Source organism: Geotrypetes seraphini, chromosome 12, assembly GCF_902459505.1.
Source record: "Geotrypetes seraphini chromosome 12, aGeoSer1.1, whole genome shotgun sequence".
In the NCBI taxonomy this organism is placed as follows: Eukaryota; Metazoa; Chordata; class Amphibia; order Gymnophiona; family Dermophiidae; genus Geotrypetes; species Geotrypetes seraphini.
In genome coordinates this window covers 77,567,221-77,592,841 of record NC_047095.1, presented here as the reverse complement: position 1 = coordinate 77,592,841, position 25,621 = coordinate 77,567,221, and the positions used below count along the sequence as shown (strand labels likewise).

The following is a 25,621-nucleotide window of genomic DNA, read 5'->3' as shown; positions in this document are numbered from 1 at the left end:
GTTAACAGGCATTGTCTCAAAGTGGAAAATGTGAACTTGTTTCCATGCCAGGTGGGTTGCATATTCTTTCCTTAGGGAAGGCAGTGAGCATAATGTGCCCCAATGACCTCTCACCCAAGGAAGAAGAGCTGACAAGAGCTCCACCCCCTCCTCAGTTCTCAGACTGGATACTCTCATCTATCAATTCACAGAGCTTGACGCCAAGTTTTTGATGGAGTGTTTATTGAAAAGCATGGCTGTAGCCCCCTCCCCAACATTACTTCTCAGCATCCATAAGCCAACAGAAAATCTCAGCCCCACAACTTGAGGAACACAACCCTCCATGGAAGAAAAAGGCAGACTTTCCTCTTTCGGATACTGCCTGGGAATATTGCTGAATAGAGCCATTTATCTGTCCTGTGGCTTCCAGAATTGGGTTGGTTTCCTGACATTTACAGAATATGTCTGTTCTGTGTATAACCATCTAAATTCCACAACTACCTGAGTATTTCAGTAGGGAAGTCCTCTTATGTGGCATCTGTGCACTGAGATTCAGATTTGGAATACAAGCAGGCAGCACGTTTAGAGACCAGCAATTAGAGCAGCCATAAAGGATAGCACCTAACTTACAATATTCTGCCCCAAATCCCCATTGCATGCACTACTTTGAGTCTCCGCTCCTCCCACAAGGCTTACTTAAAAATCACTCTGAATAGCAGGCTGAGTTTTCTTCTAGGCCTAGAAGCTGATGAAATATTGAAAGAAATGCAAAATCACAAATTAACAAACAAGCAGACATGAAGATCTTCTAGAGGCTGTCTGAAGCTGCTCCACCTTTGAGGTCTGAGTTCAAGAAGTCTTTTCCGCTCCCCAACCTGCAATTGGGAATTACATAAAGGGATCATCGGTCTCCTCATTCTCCTGCAGCCTCTCACTTGGTTGGATATAGTTGTCTTCTATGAAGCCATCATCATCCTCCTCTCCCAGTCCTGTGGGGTGTTCCAGGCTCCATCCCCGTGCAGAGAGATCAGCACTGGATGGGTGCCTGGAGTCGTTCTCTGGCAGGGGTCGGTGCCGGTAACTGCTGAAGTATTTGTGGAAGATCTTACATTTGGCAATCAAAGCAATGAGGAGGGAGAGGCAAATGGCTACGGCAACAAAGCCCACCAGGACCTCCCAGCTGTATCCTTCCTTGTCCGAAGGCAGCAGGCTAGCTGGTGAGAGAGAGTAAAAAATAGAACAGAGATGCATGAACTTCTTCCAGCACAGCAAATTGTCTCCCCTTATCATAATTTTTTCTTAATTTAAGAGAGAAATTTGTAATAACATATGAACAGCACATGTAGGCAGTTGTTAAAGCTACAGACTCAGCACCCTGAGGTTGTGGGTTCAAAACCCATGCTGCTCCTTGTGTCCCTGGGCAAGTCACTTAATCCCTCATTACCCCAGGTACATTAGATAGAGTGTGAGTCTACTGGGACAGATAAAGAAAAATGCTTGAGTACCTGAATAAATTCATGTAAACCGTTCTGACTTCTCCTGGGAGAACATAAAACATGATGGCAAATAAAGGCCAAATGGCCCATCCAGTCTGCCCATCCGCAGTAATCATTATCTCTTACTCTCTCTTAAAGATCCCATGTAGCTATCCCAGGCATTCTTGAAATCAGACACAGTCTCTGTCTCTACCACCTCTCCCAGGAGACTGTTCCACACATCTACCAACCTTTCTTTAAAAAAGCATATCCTTAGATTACTCCTGAGCTACACCTCTTAACTTCATCCTACGTCGAGGAATTGTCTGGGTGGGAAAGTATGGAAGGAGTGAAAATACGGTGGGCAAAACTGAAAGGAGCAATTGTAAGGGCGACAAACTTTTTTGTGAGGCAAGTAAGTAAAAGTAAGAGAAAAAGAAGGTCGCTTTAGTTCTTAAAAGTAGTAGCTGAGAAGATAAGGAATAAGAGGTTAGATTTCATCAACTACAAAAGAATGCAGAAAGAGGAAGACAGACAAAAATATCTGGAAAAGTTAAGAGAGGTTGGTCGTGTAGTCAGGAAAGCAAAGATGCAAATGGAATAAAAAATAGCTGACAAGGTAAAACAGGGAGACAAGATATTTTTTAGATATATTAGTGATAGGAAGAAGTGCAAAAATGGCATTGTGAGACTCAAAGGTGAAGGGGAGGAATATATAGAAGCTGATAAAGAAAAGGCCGAATTGCTTAACAAATATTTCTGATGCGCCAGGAGCAGGACTGCAGAAGACAAACATTAATAGGGATGGAGGAGTGGTAGACCCTGATCAATTTTCAGAGGGTTGTGTTCATGAGGAGCTAGCTAAAATAAAGGTAGGCAAAGCGATGGGGCCAGATGGTGTACATTCAAGGGTGTTGAAGGAACTTAGGGAAGTTCTGGTAGCTCCACTGACTGACCTTTTCAATGAGTCTCTGGAGTCGGGAGTGGTACCGGAGGACTGGTGAAGGGCAGATGTGGTCCCTCTCCACAAAAGTAGAAGTAAGGAAGAAGTAGGGAATTACAGGCCGGTAAGTCTGACTTCTGTGGTAAGCAAATTAATGGAAATGCTTTTAAAACAAAGAATGGTCAAGTTTCTGGAAATCTGTGGATTACAGGACCAGAGCCAACATGGATTCACTAGAGGTAGGTCTTGTCAGACAAATCTGATCAATTTCTTTATAGCATAGCAAAACACAACATATAACATGATATGTTGAGACATAGCATGACGATCATTGTGTGACAAAACATAGCTTGGCAAACATAGCATTATATATACAAAACATGGCATGGGAAACAGAATGGTAGCTATAGTATACAAGTATAGCTAACTTGGTGTGACATGACGGTATGGTATGTTACAAGGTAGAACCTAGAGTGGTAGACATTGTATAGTGGCATAGCATGAGAATGTAGCAAATAGACATAGTGTGGTAACTCAGTTTGTTTGAGTCTAAGGTAGAATGTAATAATGTCCCTGTATCGCTCCATGGTGCAACTTTACCTTGAGTATTGCATTCAGTTCTGGTCTCCTTATCTCAAGACATATATAATGGTGCTAGAAAAGGTTCAAAGAAGAGTGACCAAGATAATAAAGGGGATGGAATTTCTCTGTATGAGGAAAGACTAAAAAGGTTAGGTCTCTTCAGCTTGGAAAAGAGACGGCTGAGGGGAGATAGGATTGAAGTCTACAAAATCCTGAGTGGAGTCAAATGGGTATAAGTGGATTGATTTTTCACTTCATGAAAAATTACAAAGTCTAGGGGACACTTGAAGTTACAGGGAAATATCTTTAAAACCAATAGGAGGAAATTTTTTCTCACCCAGGGAATAGTTAAGCTCTGGAACGTGTTGCCAAAGGTTGTGGTAAAAGTGGATAGTATAGCTGGTTTTAAGAAAGGTTTGGACAATTTCCTGGAGGAAAAGTCCATAGTCTGTTATTGAGAAGGACATTGGGAAAGCCACTGCTTGTCCTGGATCGGTAGCATGGAATGTTGCTACTCCTTGTGTTTTGGTCAGGTACTAGGGACCTGGATTGGCCACCTTGAGAATGGGCTACTGGGCTTGATGGACCATTGATCTGACCCAGGAAGGCTATTCTTATGTTCTTTAGATTTCCAACTCTGTGCAATCACACCATAGTGGAAGGACTCATTTATTAATGGCAGGATGGATTGATTCTAGGAAGATTTCTTTGACTGAATGAAGTGTGGAAGAGGGTCATGGGCCTAGGATGGAGGTTGTGAGGTTTAGAGAATCTACTATGGTTTTTAAGTCATCGCGGGACAGTGGTTTGAACTTCTTTGGTGTTTGGTAGGGATTTAGCCTCTTAGTCTATAGATGTACGTATGTTAGATATTGTCTCATGGAAGAAGGTAGAGAGGGTTTCGCTGTTTGTTTGTGGGGACTGATTATTCCTTCGTGACGCAGAGAACAGGTTTTTTGTCAGTGTGAATAGAGCCTTTGATCTGTTTGGCATCTTTGATAGTAGTTTCGAAAAATGGGCCTTTTTAGTCTCATGTGTTGCTAGTTTGTAGTCTTCAAGGAGCTTTTTCCAGGTGGATTTGTCCCCCGTTTTTCTGCTTTCCTTTTCTTTGCTCTCAGGACTTCGGTGAAAAGGGCAGGATTAATTTGTCGAGGGCCCCTAGGCACACAAGTACACTGGGCCCCCTGCCCCACCCCACCATGTGCCCAGGCAGAAACAGGAAGCTGCGTCAGAGGGAAGCTTTGGGCAAGCAGCACCGCTTGCACAATTACAGTTCCCGTTGCCTTTCTTACCCGCATTGCTTGTTTGTCTTACTTTCCGTCGATGGGGGGGGGCTGCGTTGCCGATCGATGCAGGAGGGGTCCATCACAGTTTGGAAAAAACAATGTTGATGCCCTCCTTCATCGGGCCCCCCCTGATCATTTCTGGCCCTAGGCACATGCCTACTTGGCCTATTGGTTAATCCTGCCCTGTCTGTGAACCAGGGAGATGAGAACGATTGTGAGTTTGGTTTAGTTTCCTTTACTTTTGCTAAATTCTCATAGAGTGAGCCAAGCTGAGGATTTTTCTTCTAGGGAGCTGCTTGTAGGATTTATGTCTGTCATTAGTTTATGGATGCTGAGGGAAAAGGATGGACTGCCTTGGAGTCAAATGCAGTTTTAATTTGTGGGTTTTCCTGATCTGTGGCTAGTTTGATGTGTAGATCAAAAGTGATTATGCTGTGGTCAGTCCTGGGAACTGGGAAGTTGGTAGATGTGGCTGATTGGAGACAATTAGTGGTCCATCTGAGAGCAAGATCAGGTCTAGTGTGTTTCCGGAGGAGTGTGTGAGAGAGTTGATTAGTTGGAGAAATCCTAAATCCAACAGTGACATTATGAAGTCTTGCGGGGTGCTGGTAGCATCTGGGTAGTCTGCAGAGTTGAAGTCCCCTAGGATGATGATCTGTTTGTGGGACTCTCAGTCTGGTTTTCGCACAAATTACAGTACAGAAACAGTTAAATTCCTCTAGCCTGATTACCTCTTCCACTTGTTTTCCCTGGGAAAAAGCGCACTGGTACTACAGTTCAACTTGAGCAGTGCCTTTGACCTTGTTGACCATGACATTCTGCCTAGATGCCTCAATTCTATTGGCATCTCTGGCAAGGTACTAAACTGGTTTACAGGCTTCTTAAAAAATCGCACTTACCAGGTACACAGTGAAGGAGCCTTCTCTCAATCTTGGTGTAATCCCTGTGGAGTTCCACAGGGATCCCCTCTCTCCCCTTCACTGTTCAATGCCTACATGGCATCATTGGGACATATGTTATCTGACTTAAAATTGAAATCGTATATATATGCAGATGACATTACAATTATCATTCCCATAACCTCACTGACGCAAGAGACAGAACAACTCATCTCATCTATTTTCACTAAGGTAGAACAATGGACTACACAATTTATTAATAATAATAATAATATTAACTTTATTTTTGTATACTGCCATACCCAAGGAGTTCTAGGCGGTTTACATTAGATTAACAAAAAAAATTACAAGTGGTTTAAAAACAATTGAACACTATTAGAAGCAAGCAATAAATTACAAGTGGTTCGAAAACAATTGAACAATATTAGGAGCAAGGAAGTAGTTGAAGTTAGAAGAGAGAGGGGGGAGTGTAGGTCAGGGGGGGAGTTGGAGGTGGGTAGGTTGGGAAAAGAGAGGTGGAAGGGGGCAGGAGGAGATTGTTGTTCATTGGAGAGGGGTGTTAGGTGTCTTGTTCATGGAATAGGTGAGTTTTGAGAGATTTTCTAAACCCGAGGTAGGTGGGGGCCTCAAGGACAATTTGGGCTAGCCATGGGTTCAGTTTGGCAGCCTGGAAGGCAAAAGTTTTATCAAGGAATCTTTTGGAGTGACATAGTTTTAGGGAGGGGAAGGCGAAGAGCTGAATTCTGCGGGAGTGCTTGTTTATGTGATTCAGATAGAAGTGAGGGTTTAAGTAGCTTGGGGATAGGCCAAATACTGTTTTATAACAGAAGCAGGCGAATTTGAATAGGACTCTGGATTCAAAGGGTAGCCAGTGAAGTTTGTGGTAGAAAGGGGTGACATGTTCCCATTTTTTCAGGCCGAATATGAGGCGGACCGCAGTGTTCTGGATCATTTTGAGTCTTCTAATGGTTTTCTTTGTGGAGCTCAAGTAAATAATATTGCAGTAATCTAGTATGCTAAGGATGGAGGATTGTACTAGCAGGCGGAATGAGGTCTTGTCAAAGTATTTTTTAATGGTGCGGAGTTTCCATAGCACCGAGATGCATTTCCTGACTGTGATATCTGTGTGTTTCTCCAGGGATAAATGTTTATCTAGTGTGACTCCCAGTATTTTTAAGGTTTGTTCGAGGGGGAAAGTAGATCCTTTCACTTGAATTGTGGTGTCTTTGATTTTGTCATTGGGGGTGGCTAGTAAGAATTTTGGTTTGTCGGGATTTAGTTTTAGTTTGTAGGATAACATCCAGCGTTCTATCTGAGTGAGTATATTTGAGAGTGAGGTAAGGAACTCTGGTGTGAAATTGGTTAGTGGGATGACTATTGTGATGTCATCCGCGTAGATAAAGAATTTGAGTTTGAGGCTTTGCAGGAGGTTTCCTAGGGAGGTAAGGTAGACATTAAATAAGGTGGGGGACAGAGGGGAGCCCTGTGGAACGCCACAGGAGTTGTCCCAGCTATATGAAAGAGAGTTGTTCTTAAACACCCTGTATGATCTGTTTCGTAGGAATCCATGAAACCAGTTGAGAACTTGGCCGGAGATGCCAATGTAAGCAAGGCAGTCTAGTAGAATGGTGTGGTCGACTAGGTCGAAAGCACTGCTGAGGTCAAGTTGGATGATCAGGGCACTAGAGCCCTGGCTGAAGAGTGTGTGAAGGTGGTCGAGTAGAGAGGCTATAATGGTTTCAGTGCTGTGATCGGAGCGGAAGCCTGATTGATTATCATTTAGGATATTAAATTTTTCCAGGTGTGTGGTAAGTTCGGCATTTACCATCCCTTCTGCTATTTTGGTGAATAGTGGGATACTAGCGATCGGTCTGTAATTGGATGGGTCATTGGGTGGTTCTTTCGTGTTTTTTATTAATGGGGTTATCGAGATGTGGCCCTGCTCTGTTGGGAAACTACCTGTGGATAGTAGGAGGTCTACCCATGCCAACATATTGGCTTTGAAATGGATTGGTGCAGTTTTCATAATGTTTGGGGGGCAGGTGTCCAGTCTGCAAAAGGAGTTGGAGTACTTATTGTAATATTTGTTGAAGGTTTGCCAGTCTATAGTTTTGAATTGGTTCCAGCTTAGGTCTGTTCTGGACCCGAGGTCCGGTTTAGACATGTCGGTGTCTGGGAGTATAGGAAAGTCCTCGTGGGGATTGGCTGGGGCAGTTATAGATAACCTTAGTTTTTGTATCTTGTTGTTAAAGAAGTCTGCTAGGGTGTTAGCGGTTAGTGTGGATTCTTCATGATTATCAGTGAGCGTCTCAAGATTGTAAAGGTCGTTGACCAGTTTAAAGAGGTTGCTACTGTTAGTTGTGACGTTTCCAATTTTATGGGTGTAGAAATTTTTTCGGTTTTCATTGATGAGGTGTTTGTAGTTTTTTAATTTGAGTCTCCAGGCCACTCTGTGTTCCTGGGTTCCAGATTTAATCCAAAGTCTTTCAGATTTTCTAAGGTCCCTTTTTACTAGAAGTAGTTCTGAGTCAAACCATCCCTCCAGATTAGGAGTTCTGATTCTGCGAGTTTTTATGGGAGCTATTTCGTTTAGAATGTTTGTGCTGTTTTTGATCCAGGAAGTCATAATTTAAATTAAAACTGAACTCAGAAAAAAACAAGATTTTCTTGGCAAGTCCTAATTACAAGATAATGAATACCTCTTTGAGATTAAACGAGCTAGATTACCCAATCAATTCTACTACCAAAATCCTTGAAGTCATCCTGGACCGATGCTTGACTTTTGAAGATTATACTAATGCTCAGGTTAAAAAAATGTTTTTTCACCCTATTGAAATTTCGTACCATCAAACACTATTTTGACTTCCTCTCTTTTCGACTGCTGGTTCAATCTCTGATCTTAAGCATCTTAGTTTACTGCAATATTATATACTTGGGATCCGTTAAGAAAACCATCAAACGATTGAGAGTCATTCAGAATGCTGCCGTCGCCTCATTTATGGTCTCAAAAAATCAGATCATGTAAGCCCATATTACAAAAGACTACACTGGCTGCCGATGGAAGCAAGGGTCATTTTCAAGTTTGCCTGCCTCTGTTTCAAAACCATAACTGGTTCATCCCCAATCTACCTGTCGCACCATTTTGAATTTCCAGGCACCACATGCACAAGTAGTGCCTATCTATTTGCTTTTCCATCCTTGAAGGGCTATATCTACAAGAGATTCCTTGATAGATCATTATCATTCCAAGCAGGCAAATCATTTCAAATGCACCCTCCTACCAAACCTTCAGGAAATCAATTAAAACCTATCTCTTTGATAAATTTCTCTGACTCCTTCCCTGTCTTGCTGTATCTTTGAAATGCTTCCGGATAAATCTTGTCTACTCTTAGCATGCTAATGTAATTTGAAAGTCATTTTCTGTAAACCGCTCTGAACTGCTTGTGGTATTCCGGTATACAAAAATAAAGTTATTATTAGGTTTCTGATGATAGCTAGTAGCTCATCAAGAGTAAACAGAGGGGAGGTAGGGGCTCATTAGATTAGGATGAATACAAGCTTTCTGTCATGTCCTGTTGAGAAAATGAGGCATTCTAGGTCTTATAGAGTCTTGGGTTCAATTTGGATTTGGTAATTATGGCTACCCCTCCCCCTTTTTGTCGAGGCGTGAGCATGCTAGTGCTTGGTAGCCTGGTGGGCATAGAGCATCCAGAGTGGCCCCTTCGTTATCTTTTAGTCACATGAACCTATAAGAGCTTTAAGATCCTCTCCTCAGTATCTACTTCATATACCGTCTTTGAAAATTATCAGCACACATCGGGCTACCTCGTTCGCAATTATGGCCCCTACAATATGGAATTCCTTTCCTCTTCATATTAGGGCAGAAAACAACTTGGATAAATTTATTCATTTATTGTCTCCCCCTTTTTAATTATAAATTGTAAAACGCTTAGAAGTTTTGATTTATGTTTCATCAAAATTTTAATAAACTTGGAAACTTGGATGTTTCCGTTATCAGGAGATTATCCCATTGTTGTCTGTTAAGATGAAGTCTTTGTTGTTAACTGATCCGGCATTTACCATAGCTGCTGAGACTGTTTGTTGCGGACACATCAAGTTTCAAATTTTATTAAAATTTGATGAATTGCTTAATCTTAATATAAAGCGATGAACATGACAGTCTCCCCCCCCTCCCATCTCATCTTGAGCACTACGCTATGAAAATCTGTCAATGGAGCACTCTCTTCCTTTAACACTATTTTCTCCTCCACTCTGGACACCCTCGCTCCTCACATGTCATGCCTTGTAAGGCATGCCAAACCCCAACCCTGGCTGACCTCCAAGATCTGCCACTTGCGTTCCTATGCACAATCTGCGGAACACTACTGGCTGAAATCCTGTGCTCATGCTGACTTTGTACACTTCAAATTTGTGCTGACTTCCTTCCAAGCTGCCCTCTCGCTAGCAAAAGAAGACTATTACACCCAGTGGACTGATTCTCATCGATCCAACCCTCGCCATCTCTTTGCCACACTCCCCTCTGACCCCTTATTTCCTTTCTTCTCAGACCATGGCTGAGTACTTCCATGATAAGGCCCACAAAATTAACCTCGAGTTCTTGACCAGTCCGCCTCTGCCTCAACCTCCTCTAGCCTGCCCTGCAGACCCTCTGTCATTCCCTGCTATCTTTTCTTCATTTCCAGAAATCAATAAAGAAGAAATTGTGCATCTTCTTTCCTCCTGCAAACTCACTACCTGTTCCTCTGATCCCATTCCCACCCATTTACTGATCACCATCTCCCCTATTGTCATCCCTTTTATCTGCCATATCCTCAACCTATCACTCTCCACTGCGATTGTACTCGATGCCTTCAGACATGCCATAGTTATACCGCTCCTGAAGAAACCATTGGTGGACCCTACCTGCCCCTCCAATTATTGCCCCATTTCCTTTCTCCCTTTTTTTATCCAAACTACTAGAACAAGCTGTCCATCACCGTTGTCTTAACTTCCTCTCGGCTCGAGCTATCCTTGACCTCCTTCAACTGGGCTTCTGCCCCCTTCATTCTACAGAAACTAACCTTGCTATAGTCTCTAATGACCTGCTCCTGGCCATATCCAAAGGACTCTACTCCATGCTCATCCTCCTTGATCTATCTGTGGCATTTGACACCACAGATCACCGCTTGGATTTCAGGGCTCTGTTATTTCATGGTTTTCTTCTTGTCTTTCCTGTCACACCTTTAGTATAAGCTCTGGAAGATCCTCCTCCACTGGTGTTCTGCTATTGGCCGGTGTTACTCAGGGATCTGTCCTGGGACCTCTTTTTTTTCTCCATCTACATATCTCTTTGTGCTCTAATGTCATCCCACGGGTTCCAGTACCACCTCTATGCTGATGACTCACAAATCTACCTCTCTACACCTGAAATTTCTACAGAAATCCAGGCCCGAGTCTTGACCTGCCTTTCTGACTTTGCTACCTGGATGTCTCACCACCATCTAATATTAAACATAACCAAGAATAAACTCCTTATTTTTCCTCTTAAACAGCCTTTCTCCTTCCCCCATTCTCTATATCAGTGGATAACACTCTCATCCTCCTTGTTTCATCGGCTCACAACCTTAGGGCCATCTTTGACTCATCTTTCTCCTTTTCCTCACAAATACAACAGACTGCCATAACTTGTCATTTATTTCTCTATAGTATTGCTAAAAATCTATCCTTTACTTTCTGAGCATGCTGCCAAGACCCTCATCCATGCTCTCGTCACCTCTCATCTGGATTACTGCAACGTGCTTCCTGCGGATCTTCCGCTAAGCCATTTCTCTCCCCTTCAATCTGTTTAAAACACTGCTGCATGTCTCGTATTCCGCCAGGGTCATTATACCCACATTACTCCTCTCCTCAGGTCACTTCACTGGCTCACTGTCCGTCTCCGTATACAATTCAAATTCCTCTTACCTACATTCAAGTGTATCTCTCCTATCTTATTACTCCCTATATTCCTCCTGTGATCCAGATATGGAGGATAGAGAACTCCACAGAAGACTTTGAAGTGAACAGAGCAGAACTTGAACATCAGCTGTGAGGAGGCACAGAAGGGATTCAGCTCATTCTTCTGCAGGAGAGTCTGTGAGAATATATCGCCTCTTTTTTCTTCTTACTGTGGTAGAACATATCTGCAGCTTTTTAAGATGGAAGGAGGAGGTTCTGCGCATAAGTTCAGGCACCAAAAGCTGAACATAAGTACTGGCATCGCAAAGACTATTTTTGTGAAGCCTGCCAACATCCACAAAATACCATTCACACATATACACAGATGTGTTCTGACATGTTTGCTTTGGTCAGACGTGCAGAATGCTAGCTGACCGGGTTTGAAAGGTGCATATGTTGAACTACTGCATCGTGTTTGTGTTAGAAGCCATTGGCCCCTCAGATACACTAACTCTGTCTCCCCTGAGCTCACACTCGTCTGCTGTAAAACCCTCATCTCACTTACTTTGGTTTCCAGATGCTGTGGTTGTCACCTCAGTACTTGGCATGACTTCACTGTGAGAGTCTTTCAAATATGGTCCTTTCTTTAGTGCAAGAGAAAGAACAGGTTGAAGAAATATTCAAAACTGAATAAAATAATGTCACTCTTTACATTCTTAACTCTATAAAAGGGAGTACAATCAGAAAATGCATCATTATTAATCAATCAATGACATGAAATAGGTGTGAAAGGTCATTCATTCCTACTGAATAATATCATATTATGAACGCATACTGCCAACAGCTCAGATGCTGGCTGAGAAAGAGTTTACATATGTTCAAAGAATTATCCAGTTTTGACCAGGCCACTTCCTCACAAGATCATCAGAGGATAGAAATGTACATAGTGGAGGGCCTCAGGGTCAGTCCCGGGGCTGATTCTATTCAACATATTTCTATGTGACATTGCTGAAGGGTTAGAAAGAAAAGTTTGTCTTTTTGCGGATGACATAAGAATTGCCACTGCTGGGTCAGACCAGTGGTCCATCAAGCCAGCAGTCTGCTCACGCGGCGGCCCTCTGGTCAAAGACCAGTGCCCTAACTGAGACTAGCCTTATCTGTGTACATTCTGGTTTAGCAGGAATTTGTCTAACTTTGTCTGGAATCCCCTATAACAGCCTCCTCTTGAATCCCTGTCAAGTCTTCTCCAATCTTCCCAACAAGCGACCTTGTTTCACCAATATTTGGCTCATCAGGGGAACAAACAATATAGCCTTGAAAAGTGCAGCCACTTGTCGCTTTTTGGGAAGATTGGAGAAGACGTGACAGCGCTGGAGCTCAAGTCGTCTTTTGTCAGTTAAGTCCTTGAATGTGCCTCCAGGTGACTTTGACCTTTTCTAAACCTGAGCTATTCTGTGAGGGAGTTTTTATGCCAATGAAAGTATCAACAGCAGTTTTGATTTGTACCTTTTGGTTCTACACTGCTACATTAGTCTGAGGCTTTTTCTCCCTCTTTTTGGGTGCATGCTGGGTTTGAAGAGGGGGGTACCTCGGTGCCACGACCACACAACATTTTGAATCATTATATGAACATATATGTTGTGCAAAGTGATGCCCTTGGGGTGTAGAAATCCAAGACAGAAGTTTCCAAGTTTTATTAAAATTTGTTGAAACGCCTATCATACATTCTAAACGTTTTACATTGTTAAAAATAAGGGGGAGATTTACAAGGCCATATTGACGAGACAAATTTGGACTAGACATGAAAACAATGGGAAAGTATAGATGAAATACAACAATTATAAGAAAGGACGCCATAAAAAGGAAAGAACACAAGGAGGGGGGAAGGAATGGGTCCTCAATAAGGAGAAGATGCTCTTTGAGAAGAAGAAAAAAAATAGAATAAAATAAAATATATATATATTGTCACAGGCAAAGAAATCCTTGCAGTGCCCCAGAACTAATGAGCAAAGTAGGGAATTGGCCCAGGAGAAAACAGTAGATAAGCCTAAAACTCCTCCTAGGGCACTGGCAAGAAAGATAATGCCTTCGCATAGCAGTGCACAGAAGGAGAAGGAGACACCTCATGCCTGTTTACCTTTTTCTACACAGCAAGTGAAAAGCAAGGGAACAGGACTACAAATCCCATCACGCCAAGGGCAGAGAATTCCTAAAGCCAGGACTGGAACAGTGTGTCTAGCAAATCCAGAAGCACCAGAGCTCAGAATTAGCCCGAACTAAGGGCACACCTTCACTCCAGCACAGGCAGTTAGCCACTGAGAGAGAAAAGGGTGGGGCTCCTAGTTGCAGACAGTCAGACATTGAACCACACAGGAGAAACCCAGCAGGGAGAGAGACCTTCTCAGCCAAGAAACAGAAATGCACCAGAGCCTTATGCTCCAGAAGGGCAGGTAGGACCTTAGGATTGGGAGGATTTTGTTAAGGACTCATTCACAAATAAAGATGATATAAAAATAAATGAAGCTCAGAGTATGGAAGAAATGAGTGAGGATTTTTCATACACTACTGACCCTGATTTAATGGAGTGGGGCAAAGTTTTGAGTTTATCAAGAGGAAATTATTGGTGAATGATTCCAGACTAGCCAGGCTGTATTATTTAAAGCCTCTGGCTGAAAGTGGGGTTTTTTTTCACTTGTTGCATGGAACTGGCAGGGAAAAACTACACAGTCTAAATCCAAGCAGGACTGAGTTTTGTTTTTCTGTTATGCTGTTTGGGGGCAGTGCATGAAAATTGGTTACTTAAAGCACTGCTGGCCATAGGACACTGGGAACTCATTCAAAATCTAGTGGGATCTTGGTTGGGATTTTTGTACACCAAAATCTACAGGGCGGGTACAGATCCCAACACCTCTGGGGTATTTTAGCAAAGAATACCCCAAGGTGAACTTTTCCCCAGTGAAAAGACTTATACAAAATCATAGCAGAAGCTGTTTGAACAAGCCAGGTGGCAAACAGTGGCTGGGCCGGGAAGGGCCTAGCCCAGTGTGGCAGGTGTAGGCATGTGAGCCTCAGAAAGGGCCATTAAAAAGGCTGAAATAGAAGCCAGTGAATGGCAACAAGCCAACTAAAGGAAACAAATAGATTGTTTTTGTTTTGTATTTTTGTGCAAGGACTATTGTTTGCTTGTAGTTTGGAACTCATTTTGAATTGCTACTAACTTGAGTTAAATGCACCAAGTCTGGTGTGAAATAAAGATTTCTTTTGTGGCACTTTATTGAGGTCTTTCCCAGCTACCCATACCTTGCTTTCGCTCGGCCGAGGTCTGTATGGCTTAGGCTATTGGCCCCTGGACACGTCCAATTGACCACGCCCAGCTACATACAAACATCAGTTGTGGCAGTGGTGGGATATAGCGCCCCACACTTGGGAACTACAACTTAAAAAAAAAAAAAAAAGAGGCACTGCTTATGTTCTTATGGGTCTGCTGAAGAAATTGAGATTGAAACAGGACTCCATATTTTGTTGCCTGGAGAGTTATTTTTCCCTTCTTTGGACCTCAATTTATTGGATTACAAATTAATGATTTTTTGGTGCTGATTTGAAGTTTACTGCTAACAGAATCTGGCAAAGTGGATTACAAACTCTTGTGATTCAAAGTGTTTGGTTGGAGCTGATGTTTGGCGGCTAAGATCCAGAGGACCCAAAGCTGGAGGCATGGACTGCACAGTCAGAAGGTGGAATGGAAGGGCAGAGCCACGACACAGTTTCCGGTGCAGAGCGAGTCCAGGAGATACAGAGCGGTGATCCAGAGCAGAAGGGGTAGCAGTGATCGAGTGAGGAGGTGCCATTGGAGTGGAGAAGACCCATAGCCTAAAACCGAAGGCTGAGACTCACCAGTGCAGCAAGCAGGTAAAGAGTACCTGGGCTCGCTGGTGAAGGATAGGGTGGGTTTTAGTGGATTGTTACATGCTGTGCTGTTCAGGGGGGAGGGAAAGACATTTTGACTGGTAATTTAGATACTGTCAACAATGCAACAAAGAAGCCCATAATGGGTTACAGAGTATATCCACAATATAATCGAGACAGGACAGAGATGACATAATTCATAATATAGACATGACAGTAAAACATCTGGTGAAAGTAGGTGGCATAGGTGCATTGACTCTGATGGCATTTCTGGGAGCCTGTCCTTCAGGCGTTGGGTTTGTGAAGAGGAAGGTTTTCATCCCTAACATGTTTGACTGCCCATATGGTTGGCTTGGAGGAGACTTAACAACCGGTGTTTAAGCATGGAGCAGAGGGAACGTGGTGCTCAGGACAATGGCAGCCTGCAAGGATCGCTACAGCACTAGCGATCCTATCTGCAGGCTGCCAAAATTAGCTGAAGGTAAGACCTTGTTTTAAGGAATTGCTCCTGGCCATTCTTCCATTCTAGTTTTTCTTTGCTCTCCTGTTTCTCTCCCAAATAGTGAATCTTGCTTGGGTTTCTCAATGTAGTATCTTTTCTCTAGAATTAGTTGTACAGGAAAAATTTTCATATACTTGACTGTCCACCAAAGAGGTTTCCTTTCCCTTTTCTATCTCTTGAATTGTGTTTCTTTCCTCTAATTTTAAATTAAAGACCTAGGTCTTCCATTTCCAGGGAAGCCTGCATGGAGGCCACCAGTTTGGGGGGTTTTTTTGTTTTTTTTTTTTTAATTCATGCAGTTCAAAGGCATGAGGAAATTCTCCAGCTGAAAATCCTCTCTCCACTGCTTCTGCCTCACACAACTGTTTTCCACCAACTTCTTTCCCCAGTGGCTCAGGGAATTGATCTTCTAAAATTTAGAGTTGGAGAGGTTGTGTTCAGTTTTGGAGACCGTATCTGGTGAAAGACGTAAGAAGACTTGAGGCGGTCCAGAGGAGGGCGACGAAAATGATAGGAGGCTTGCGCCAGAAGACGTATGAGGAGAGACTGGAAGCCCTGAATATGTATACCCTAGAGGAAAGGAGAGACAGGGGAGATATGATTCAGACGTTCAAATACTTGAAGGGTATTAACATAGAACAAAATATTTTCCAGAGAAAGGAAAATGGTAAAACCAGAGGACATAATTTGAGGTTGAGGGGTGGTAGATTCAGGGGCAATGTTAGGAAATTCTACTTTACGGAGAGGGTAGTGGATGCCTGGAATGCGCTCCTGAGAGAGGTAGTGGAGAGTAAAACTGTGACTGAGTTCAAAGAAGCGTGGGATGAACACAGAAGATTTAGAATCAGAAAATAATATTAAATATTGAACTAGGCCAGTACTGGGCAGACTTGCATGGTCTGTGTCTGTGTATGGCCGTTTGGTGGAGGATGGGCTGGAGAGGGCTTCAATGGCTGGGAGGGTGTAGATGGGATGGAGTAGGTTTTAACGGAGATTTCTGCAGTGAAACCCAAGCACAGCACCGGGTAGAGCTTTGGATTCTTGCCCAGAAATAGCTAAGAAGAAAAAAAATTTAAATTGAATCAGGTTGGGCAGACTGGATGGACCATTCGGGTCTTTATCTGCCGTCATCTACTATGTTACTAAGACTATGGGGTCCTTTTATTAAGGTGCACATGTAGCGTGCACTAAATCAGTTAGTGTACCTTAACAAAAGGACCCCTAAGTTTCTTAATAAAAAATTTGGCCCGCGACTTACCCTATGTTTTAGATTTCAGCCCCTTATGTGAATGAGTTTGAAACCCCTGCCCTAGAAGCAGGTCAAAAAGACTGAGCTGGTTTCAGAGACGTAGATGAAGCCTCATGGTATCCCAATGACAAACCATCAATGTCAATGTAGAATGTCGATGTAAAGATTCAAATTCCCTTCTTATGCGAGTCTGTGTAGTGGAGTCCATGGGAAATTGAAGTCCAAAGACTGTTGTAAATTAAGAAACTAGAGATATAATGCTGTGCCATGCGGAGCCTTGATGCTCCAATGAAGAGAATCATTGGAAGCATCAATACCTTACGTGTTCAGTACCACTCTGATAAAAAAGAACATTCTCATAGTTGAGGTAACCGATGCGAAGCAGTGGATAAAGTAATCAATCCTGGAACAAATATCCCACACCAGTACCTGAGCTGAGCGGGTATCAATGGTGCTGCAGGGTGCCAAGGGGCGGGAGACCTCAAAGAGGATGCACGCCCAATAAGGAACACAACCTGCACAGAAGGATGACACCAGCATCAATATGTTTAAAGAACATTGATACTAAGGAGAGCGACATTTGAGGATAGACTCCAAAGCAGTACCTTACACCTTATGAGAACTATTCTCAGGCTAACTGGCACCGATGAGGTTGTTGACACTGATATACAGAGATCAGTGTACAGAAAAAGTGAACCTCCTGCAATCTCAAATCATGTACCTATACCTGACTGAGCGGGTATCAATGGTACCGCGGGGTAGGGTTCTACCAATGTAGAACAGCATCAATCAGCAGTGATGCCCATCGATAAGGATGCACCCTAACCACACATCATCAATGGTATTAAAAGTGCCATAGGCATCAAAGCATTGAGTACCTGAAAAGGCAATGTGCTTCAGAAATGGCAACCTGTATTGCCCTGAAGACCATGCATCAAGCGGACTCGATGCTTAATGGCATTTGCATCTACATGGTTTAGACATTGGTACAGAAGGCATGCATCAAACAGACTCGATGCTAATATGCCACCGATATAAGCTCAATATCCTCCAATCCCGGCCAATCCCAGTCACTGGAAGTCCGACTCCAGACCTATATGTGGAAATAAAGAAGAAATAAAATCTTTGACATTATTCAATAGTGTTTTCCTTCTTCCAATCTATAGCCCCGAAGCAAGATACCGTTGGAGAGGGCAAGCCAGGTTGGAGTACAAATAAAGCCAAAAATCCATTGATGATCACAGAGAAAGTCAGGATGGAAATTTGTGTGAAGGCCACTAAGTAAAAGAAATTTGAGGAAAGTCCAAAATTTCTTTTTCCTTTCTACTTTTCTTCATCGTTTGTTTTCCAAAGAAAAGTAGTAGAAGAGAAACTTGAAATACTTGATAGAGATTGAAATAAAATATAAACAAGAAGGCAACTCGACGGAGAAACAAAAGATACATGTTCTTCACTCTGCAAAAAACGAAAAGTGATGACCTCATGAGCTGGGGTCGGGCGGGAATGTGATACTATACTTTCCACTGTCTGTACAGGGGCTCTGTGGATGACATCACCCACATGTGAGAATATGCTGCCTGTGTGTCCAGTAATCAAATCAACAAAATTAGAACCAACAAATCCCAAAACTTTTTGCCCAATTTCAAACTTATGTCTTCCTGGTAAAAATAATGGAGCAATTTGTTCTGAATCAATTTGTGAAATTGTAGAAAAAACAAATGTACTTCATCCAAGACGGGCGGGATTTCGTGCAGGATATAGTAATAAAACTTTGGTATGTTGTTTTCTTAGTGAAACATTGGAAATGTTGGATAATGGATATTATCCCTTTGCTATCTCATTGGATTTGGCTTCTGCCTTTGATGTTGTGGACCATGATTTAATGGTAAAAAGGTTGGAATCAATAGGGCTGTCATCCACTGTTTTGAATTGGTTTGAATCTTTTCTACATATTAGGCCATATTCAGTAAAAGGGAAAACATCTACTTCTAAAAAATATCAGAGTCTGCTCTATCTCCTGTATTATTGAACATCTTTTTAGCTCTGCTTATTTCTTTGATTCAAGAGATGTTATGCTGATGATATTCTATGTGTTGCTAAAATTGATCCAATTCATTTAGATTTGAATCCTCTGAAAGAAGGACTCATAGTAATTACCCAATGGTTAGCTGACCATAAATTAGTCCTGAGTATTGAGAAATGCCTGTCTTCTTGGATTACAGGACATTACATACAGCCAAATTTGAAAGTTGAAATTTTTAGAAAGAACATTGGGGAATTTGGGTTGATTATCAGCTGACTTTTTTGAAAAACAAGTGTCAGATGTTACAAAAAAGGGATTTTATACATTAAGGGCTATGAGGACCATAAGAGGACTATTTCAGGAGAAATATCTACATATCCTTTTTCACGCTTTAATAATTTCAAAATTGGATTATTGCAATATTATATACTTGGGGACCTCAAATAGGAATCTGAAAAGATGACAAACCCTAAAGAATACTCCAATAAAAGTTTTAGGCTTAAAGAAAAAATTGGATAGGGTAACACCTGGTTATTTGCAATATCACTGGCTACCCATTTGCTCTAGAATCCAATTTAAAGCTCTCTTTCTTGCGCATCGAGTTTTTTATTCTTTACAGCCTGCTTATCTACATTCATATTTGATTCCTTATTCGCCATGAAGAACCTTGAGATGGGAGTCTACTCAAAATAAAGCGTTCTACTTTGCAGTTCAAAATTTATGCCACAAGAGTTGAGATTAGAGGCAAATTTAAAATGTTTCAAAATTATGTTAAAACCATTTTTTTTTAAAAAGCATTTGGGCAAGATTTAAATCAAACCAATATTAATCATATCTTCTGAATGTTCTAGATCTTCAGTTAGTCTGGTGACATTTTAAAGCTCAGTGGTATTTGTATGATTTTACTTAGGAGTAAATGTTCCTTAGTATGTTTGCTGTTTATATGGAAACACACAAAAAACCTTTAGTAGGCAGAGATACAAGTCCAAAACAATTCCCAACCGGTTGGGAATTGTTTTGGACTTGTATCTCTGCCTACTAAAGGTTTTTTGTGTGTTTCCACATATTTTTTCGATGCTGTTTATATGGGCCTGGTCTCGACCAGCAGTCTCAAATTCAAACCCTTTGCAGGGCCACATTTTGGATTTGGAGTGCCTCAGAAAAAATGTTAATGTCTTATTAAAGAAATGACCATTTTACATGAGGTAAAACTCTTTTTATGTACTTATGTACTTATAGTTTATAAATCTTTCCTTTTGGCTAAGTCTTAATAATAATATTGTCATTTATAGCTACAGAGACATATGATCAAGAAACTGTTTTATTTCACTTTTGTGATTATGATAAACATACTGAGGGCCTCAAAATAGTACCTGGCGGGCACTGAGTTTGAGACCACTGGTCTATACTATCTAATAATGGAGTTCTTTTTTATATTTGTTTTATTTTATTTTACTTGTATTATATTCTGTAAACCGCTTGGACCAGTAAAATGAACGAGCGTTATAACAAGATTAATAAACCATAACGATAACCATACTTTTGTTATATGGTTATTTAATTTTTTTAAAACCCTATTTATCCCAGTTTCTGGTTTCTGGTTTCCTCTGTATTCTTTTTACTCTCTTGCCAGTCTCCTGTCCATTTGACAATTCATCTCTCTCCACATCCATCATGAGTAAATAATGGCAGGAAAAACCCTCATGGTCGATTCAGTTTGTTCAACAAGATTGCCAGATAGGCTCAGGCCACCCATGATGGGGATGATACATGGTTTTAACATAACACAACAACAGATTTATAGATCGTATAACCATAAGTTCAATGTGGTTAACAAAAAGCTATGCTATGAAAATACAAATTATGTTAGAAAAGACGTGATAACCTAATTGGTCAGGAATTTAGAAAAGAAAAAAGTTTTTAGCAGATTTCTAAAGAGTTGGACAGTGTTCATAAGAGCTGGGCTTGGGTATCAGTGGACAAAAGTCTTTATCATAGTAAACTGCTTGGTATGAGAACATATGTTCATGGTATTTCTTACTTTTGCAGCCCTTAACTGACGGAAATGTAAAGAGGGCGTGTGATTTTCAGCTATTCTTAGGTAATATTTTAAGCAACCCATCAACTAAGTATAATGGAGCTACTCCAAAGGCAGCTTTGTAGCATAGACATCCTAATTTGAAAATCACATGAGCCGATCCAACTCACGATAATAAAGAGTCACATGATCGTACTTCTTCCAGCCGTAAACTAATCTCACTGCCGTGTTCTGAACCAAAGTCAGTCTAGCCATATTTTTATTAGTGCTCATCAAATAAACTATATTACAAGTTTATTTGATGAGCGCTAAGAAAAATTCAACATTCTATGTGACAACCAATCAGGATTTCGCACGGACTACAGCACTGAAACCATCATAGCCTCCCTTCTCGTCCACCTCCACATGCTCTTCAGTCAAGGCTCAAGTGCCCTGATCATACAACTCGACCTGAGCAGTGCTTTTGACCTGGTCGACCACACCATTCTCCTTGAATGCCTAGCTCACATTGGCATCTCAGACCAGGTCCTCAACTGGTTTCAGGGGTTTCTACAAAATAGATCATACAAGGTACTCAAGAACAACTCTTTCTCTTACTGCTGGAACAACACCTGTGGGGTCCCGCAGGGCTCCCCCCTATCCCCCAACCTGGAATTTTTCAAGTACCTTTCTTATTTCTAATCTTAATGTATATTTTCTGTAAACCGCTTAGAACCTAACGGATGTAGCGGTATATAAGAAATAAATTACATTACATTACATTACATACCTAGCCTCCCTAGGTAAACTCTTACACAACCTAAATCTCAAATTCTTCATTTATGCAGACGATATCACAATAGCCATCCCACTAACCAACTTTTCACAAGAACTACTCGACCACATCACAAACATTCTCAACCAGATAGAACTCTGAATGCTTTCATTCAGACTGAAATTAAACCCCGACAAATCAAAATTTTCCTAGCCTCCCACAAAGATAAAATCAAGGAAACCACAATTCAACTAAAAGGAATGACCTTCCCCCTTGATCCAACCATAAAAATTCTGGGAGTCACGCTGGACAAAAACCTATCCCTAGAAAACCATACCGACCTCATCGTTAGGAAAAGCTTCTCAGTCCTTTGGAAACTTCGCACCATAAAAAAATACTTCAATGACACTGCATTCCGCCTACTTGTACAATCCTCCATCCTCAGCATTCTCGACTACAGCAATATCATCTTCCTTAACGCCACAAAGAAAACTACCAGGAGACTAAAAATAATCCAAAATACCGCAGTGCGCCTCATCTTTGGCCTAAAGAAATAGGAACATGTCACCCCTTTCTACCACCAACTACACTGGCTACCATTTGAATCTAGAGTTCTTTTTAAATTTGCATGCTTCTGCTACAAAGCGGTTAACGGTTCTTCTCCAAGTTACATAAATACCCACTTTAACCTTTATTGCAACAACAGGACATCACGCAGAATTCAACTGTTCGCCTTCCCTTCGCCAAAACACTGTCCTCTCAAAAGATTCCTCGATAGAACTTTCGCCTTCCAAGCAGCCAAGTCGAACCCATGGCTAGCCCAGATGATACTCGAGGCCCCCACTTACCTTGCCTTCAGAAAACTACTAAAAACTTACCTATTCAGCAAACACGACCCTTAATATTCCCTTCACCCCACATAACACTTGCCCCTCCCCTGCCCCCTTCCTCCTTCACCAGATCCTCCTTCTTTCCCACTCTCTACTTCCCTTGTCTAGTTCAATCAAAGCTGCAATTTCTGTTAAATTGTTGTAAATCTTCCCCTCATTGCAGACTGTTGTAAATCGCTGTAATCTCATTGCTGACTGCTGTAAATTGTTGTAATTTATCGTAAATCTGCTTGTAATTTGCTGTAAATCTGCTTTAATTTTGTTGTAAATCTGCTTGTCAATGCAGGTCATTTGCTAATTGATGTAAACCGCCTAGAACTCGCTGGGTATGGCGGTATATAAGAATAAAGAATAATAATAATAAATATGGCTAGACTGACTAATATATCCATCTTCCCTGTATGTTCATATCCTCCCCCATGTCCAGAAGCTCCCTTCTGTGTCCCTGTCCCTCTCCTTTTCCTGTCCAGTTTTCCCCCCTTTGCCTACCCCACCCAACATGGTACAGCTTTTTCCCTATCCTTTTCCCAATCCTTGCATGGCCCAGCATCTTTTCATCCCTCTCCTGTGCAACCCTGCCCCCATTTAGCATCTTTCCTTGTCTTCTTGGGTCCAGTATTTCCTCTCCTCCTCCACTCTTCCTCCCCACAAATCAGTAATACTCCCTATCTCTGTGGTTTCCACCTCTTTCCCTTCCTTCCCTACGTACTTTGTAGTTCAGCATCCCTCTCCCCCTCATATTCCAGCATCTTCCCCTCTCTGCCTGCTCCCCCATAGTCTAACATCTCTTCTGCCCCCTCCCCTTGTGGATTTAGCAACTCTCCCTCTTCTCCTGTAGGTCTAGCACTCTACCCATCAAGTCCAGCATGTCTCCCTGGCGGGGGAGAGACAGGAAGGAGGCATGATGAGGGTAATTAAGTCAGGGAGTAGGTAATGTGGTGGTATCACAGGTGGTTAGAGGACAAAGTAGTGAAGGTTTAAAAAGTTTAGGGGTCCATATTCAAAGCTCACTATCTGCTCCTCGAGTAACTAGAGCTGACTTGGCCAGTCAGTGATATTCAGTGGCAATATCCAGGCTCTTATATAACACCAGCACCAGATTCTCATCACTGCAGGAATCTTAATCCACTCCTCAAGACACGTTCACAATGAATATGCATGAGATAGATTTGCATGCTCCACCTCCTTGGAATGCAAATGTATCTCATGCATAGTCATTCACTTGTTGATATCCTGGGAACTAGATTTTGCTGGGTTAAGAAGCACTGCTTGACAGGAGACTGCTTTCTGCTTTTTCTCAAAGCCTTGCCCATCCCCCACCCTTAAACTTAGGTCTAGATTCACTAAGCTCACCGATCGTGTCTCGAACAGTTTGCGAGCTTTGCCAGACCCGATTTACTAACCTTCTGGATGATCAATCTCCCACCTGATCTGATCTGCCCATGCAAATGAGGGGAAATGGCATGGAAGCCATGGATTCACTAAAGAGAAGAAGGAACCGATTGGGTTTGCCGATCCAAAATGAAGAGACTGCTGAGGACTCTCCTGCTCTCTGCCGTCCTGAAATCCCAGTATCAAAATGAAAAAAAACCCCATCCAAATAAAAAATAAAACTGTACATATACATACTTCCCTCTTTTAATATATTGTGCAAAAAGTGCAGTGCGAGCCCGTGGTTTTAACCCATGGCTTTAAAATCTGGCTGCACAAGGCGCGTTCTGTTCCGTTTTGCCTGCACAAACTGAAATGATTCCTTTGGGGAGCTGCATAATATGTTGACCTGTCTTTTCTTCATGTACCTATACTTCTTGTCACCTTAGGGCTTTGAATGTCCACCCATCCCCCTTTGTTTTGACCTCGCATGCGCGGATCGCATCTATAGCCAACCAGGATGGTCTGCACGTGTGATCCGCGGGGCCTGCGTCCGATCAGTTAATTTGCATGAGGATTCTGTAGAACTCGGCCAGGAATCGCCCAACCACGATTTAGTGAATCTAGGAAGTGGATTCTGGGGGTGCTGGTGTCCTGCTTTCTCCAGTAACCCCTCTTCCATGGTCTCTTACACGTAGACTGAACTGATTCGCCTTTACTTTCACTCATCAAATCTCTCACACTCCAGCTGCATGAGACTGTGTGTATTGCTTCCTGGCTGAGGCCGGGAATCCTGCTCACTCCCAGCTGCCTTCCAGGCCGCATGAGATTGCCTGAGGGTGAAGGTGGGGGCCCCTGACACGGTTAAAAGAGGAAGGTGGGGAGGGGGCACAGGGGGGTCTCCTGTGTCTATCGATGAAAGGTTGCTTTACCTGTGCTGAGTTGCAGCTGATCGTGCCTTGAGCTCTGACTCTTCTGTTTATAGGAAAGGACACTGCACAAAGGTGAGAGCAGGAGGAGGCTGGTTAACCAGTAACTTCTCCACCAGGAACACACTCCCGGCCTTTTTTCACACGCACCTAACACACACTGGCATGTGTACACTAGCTGTGGGGGGGGGTGTGAGAGAGAAAGCATTGTGAAGGGAGCTCTGTGTGAGTGAGCGAGTGTGCTTGACACTAAGGGAAACTGTAATGTATATCTAAGGCTGTGTGTGTGGCTTTCTCTCTCTCTCTCTCTCTGACATTGTTAAGGAAGCTGTGAGTCTGTCTGTCTGTCTGATATTGTGAGGAGAACTGTGTCGGCTGCAAACACCTGAGGGAACAGTACAGTTTAGGGGGTGAAGAACAGAAGAGCAGGACATGGGTGTGATTGTACGTTTGGACTTCCCCGGACATGTTCTCCTTTTAAGGACTTGTCCGGGGGTCTGGATGGCTTTTTTCAAAATCTTATCTGGGTTTTGAAAAGCCTCCTCAAATTGCGTCGGGCAAGGCATGGCTGGAACTGGGCGGGCCTGGGGGGCGGGTCTAGGGATCCTGATTTTCCAATAGAAAATTTTGCCAAATAGGTTGAAAAGGTGACGGCGAAAGCTAGAAGGATATTAGGTTGCCTAGGGAGAGGTATTGATGCCTCTGTGTAAGACTCTGGTGAGACCAATTCTGGAGGTTGCACTTTTAAATTTTTGTAAACCGTGTCGAGCTCCATATTTAAGGTTTAGTTTAAGAACATAAGAATTGCCGCTGCTGGGACAGACCAGTGGTCCATTGTGCCTACCAATCTTCTCACGC

General features: G+C 42.4%; 1 protein-coding gene across 1 annotated transcript; it reads right to left on the bottom strand.

The window, feature by feature from the left end:
• C12H1orf210 (chromosome 12 C1orf210 homolog) lies at positions 1-24,860 on the bottom strand. The gene is made up of 3 exons (XM_033916492.1): positions 24,767-24,860; positions 11,667-11,745; positions 1-1,193 (listed from the first exon to the last, which is right to left on the bottom strand). Exons 2-3 carry the CDS (start codon positions 11,707-11,709, stop codon positions 868-870), a joined length of 369 nt encoding a protein of 122 aa, XP_033772383.1. The 5' UTR covers positions 11,710-11,745; positions 24,767-24,860; the 3' UTR covers positions 1-867.
• Positions 24,861-25,621: the final 761 nt, after the last annotated feature.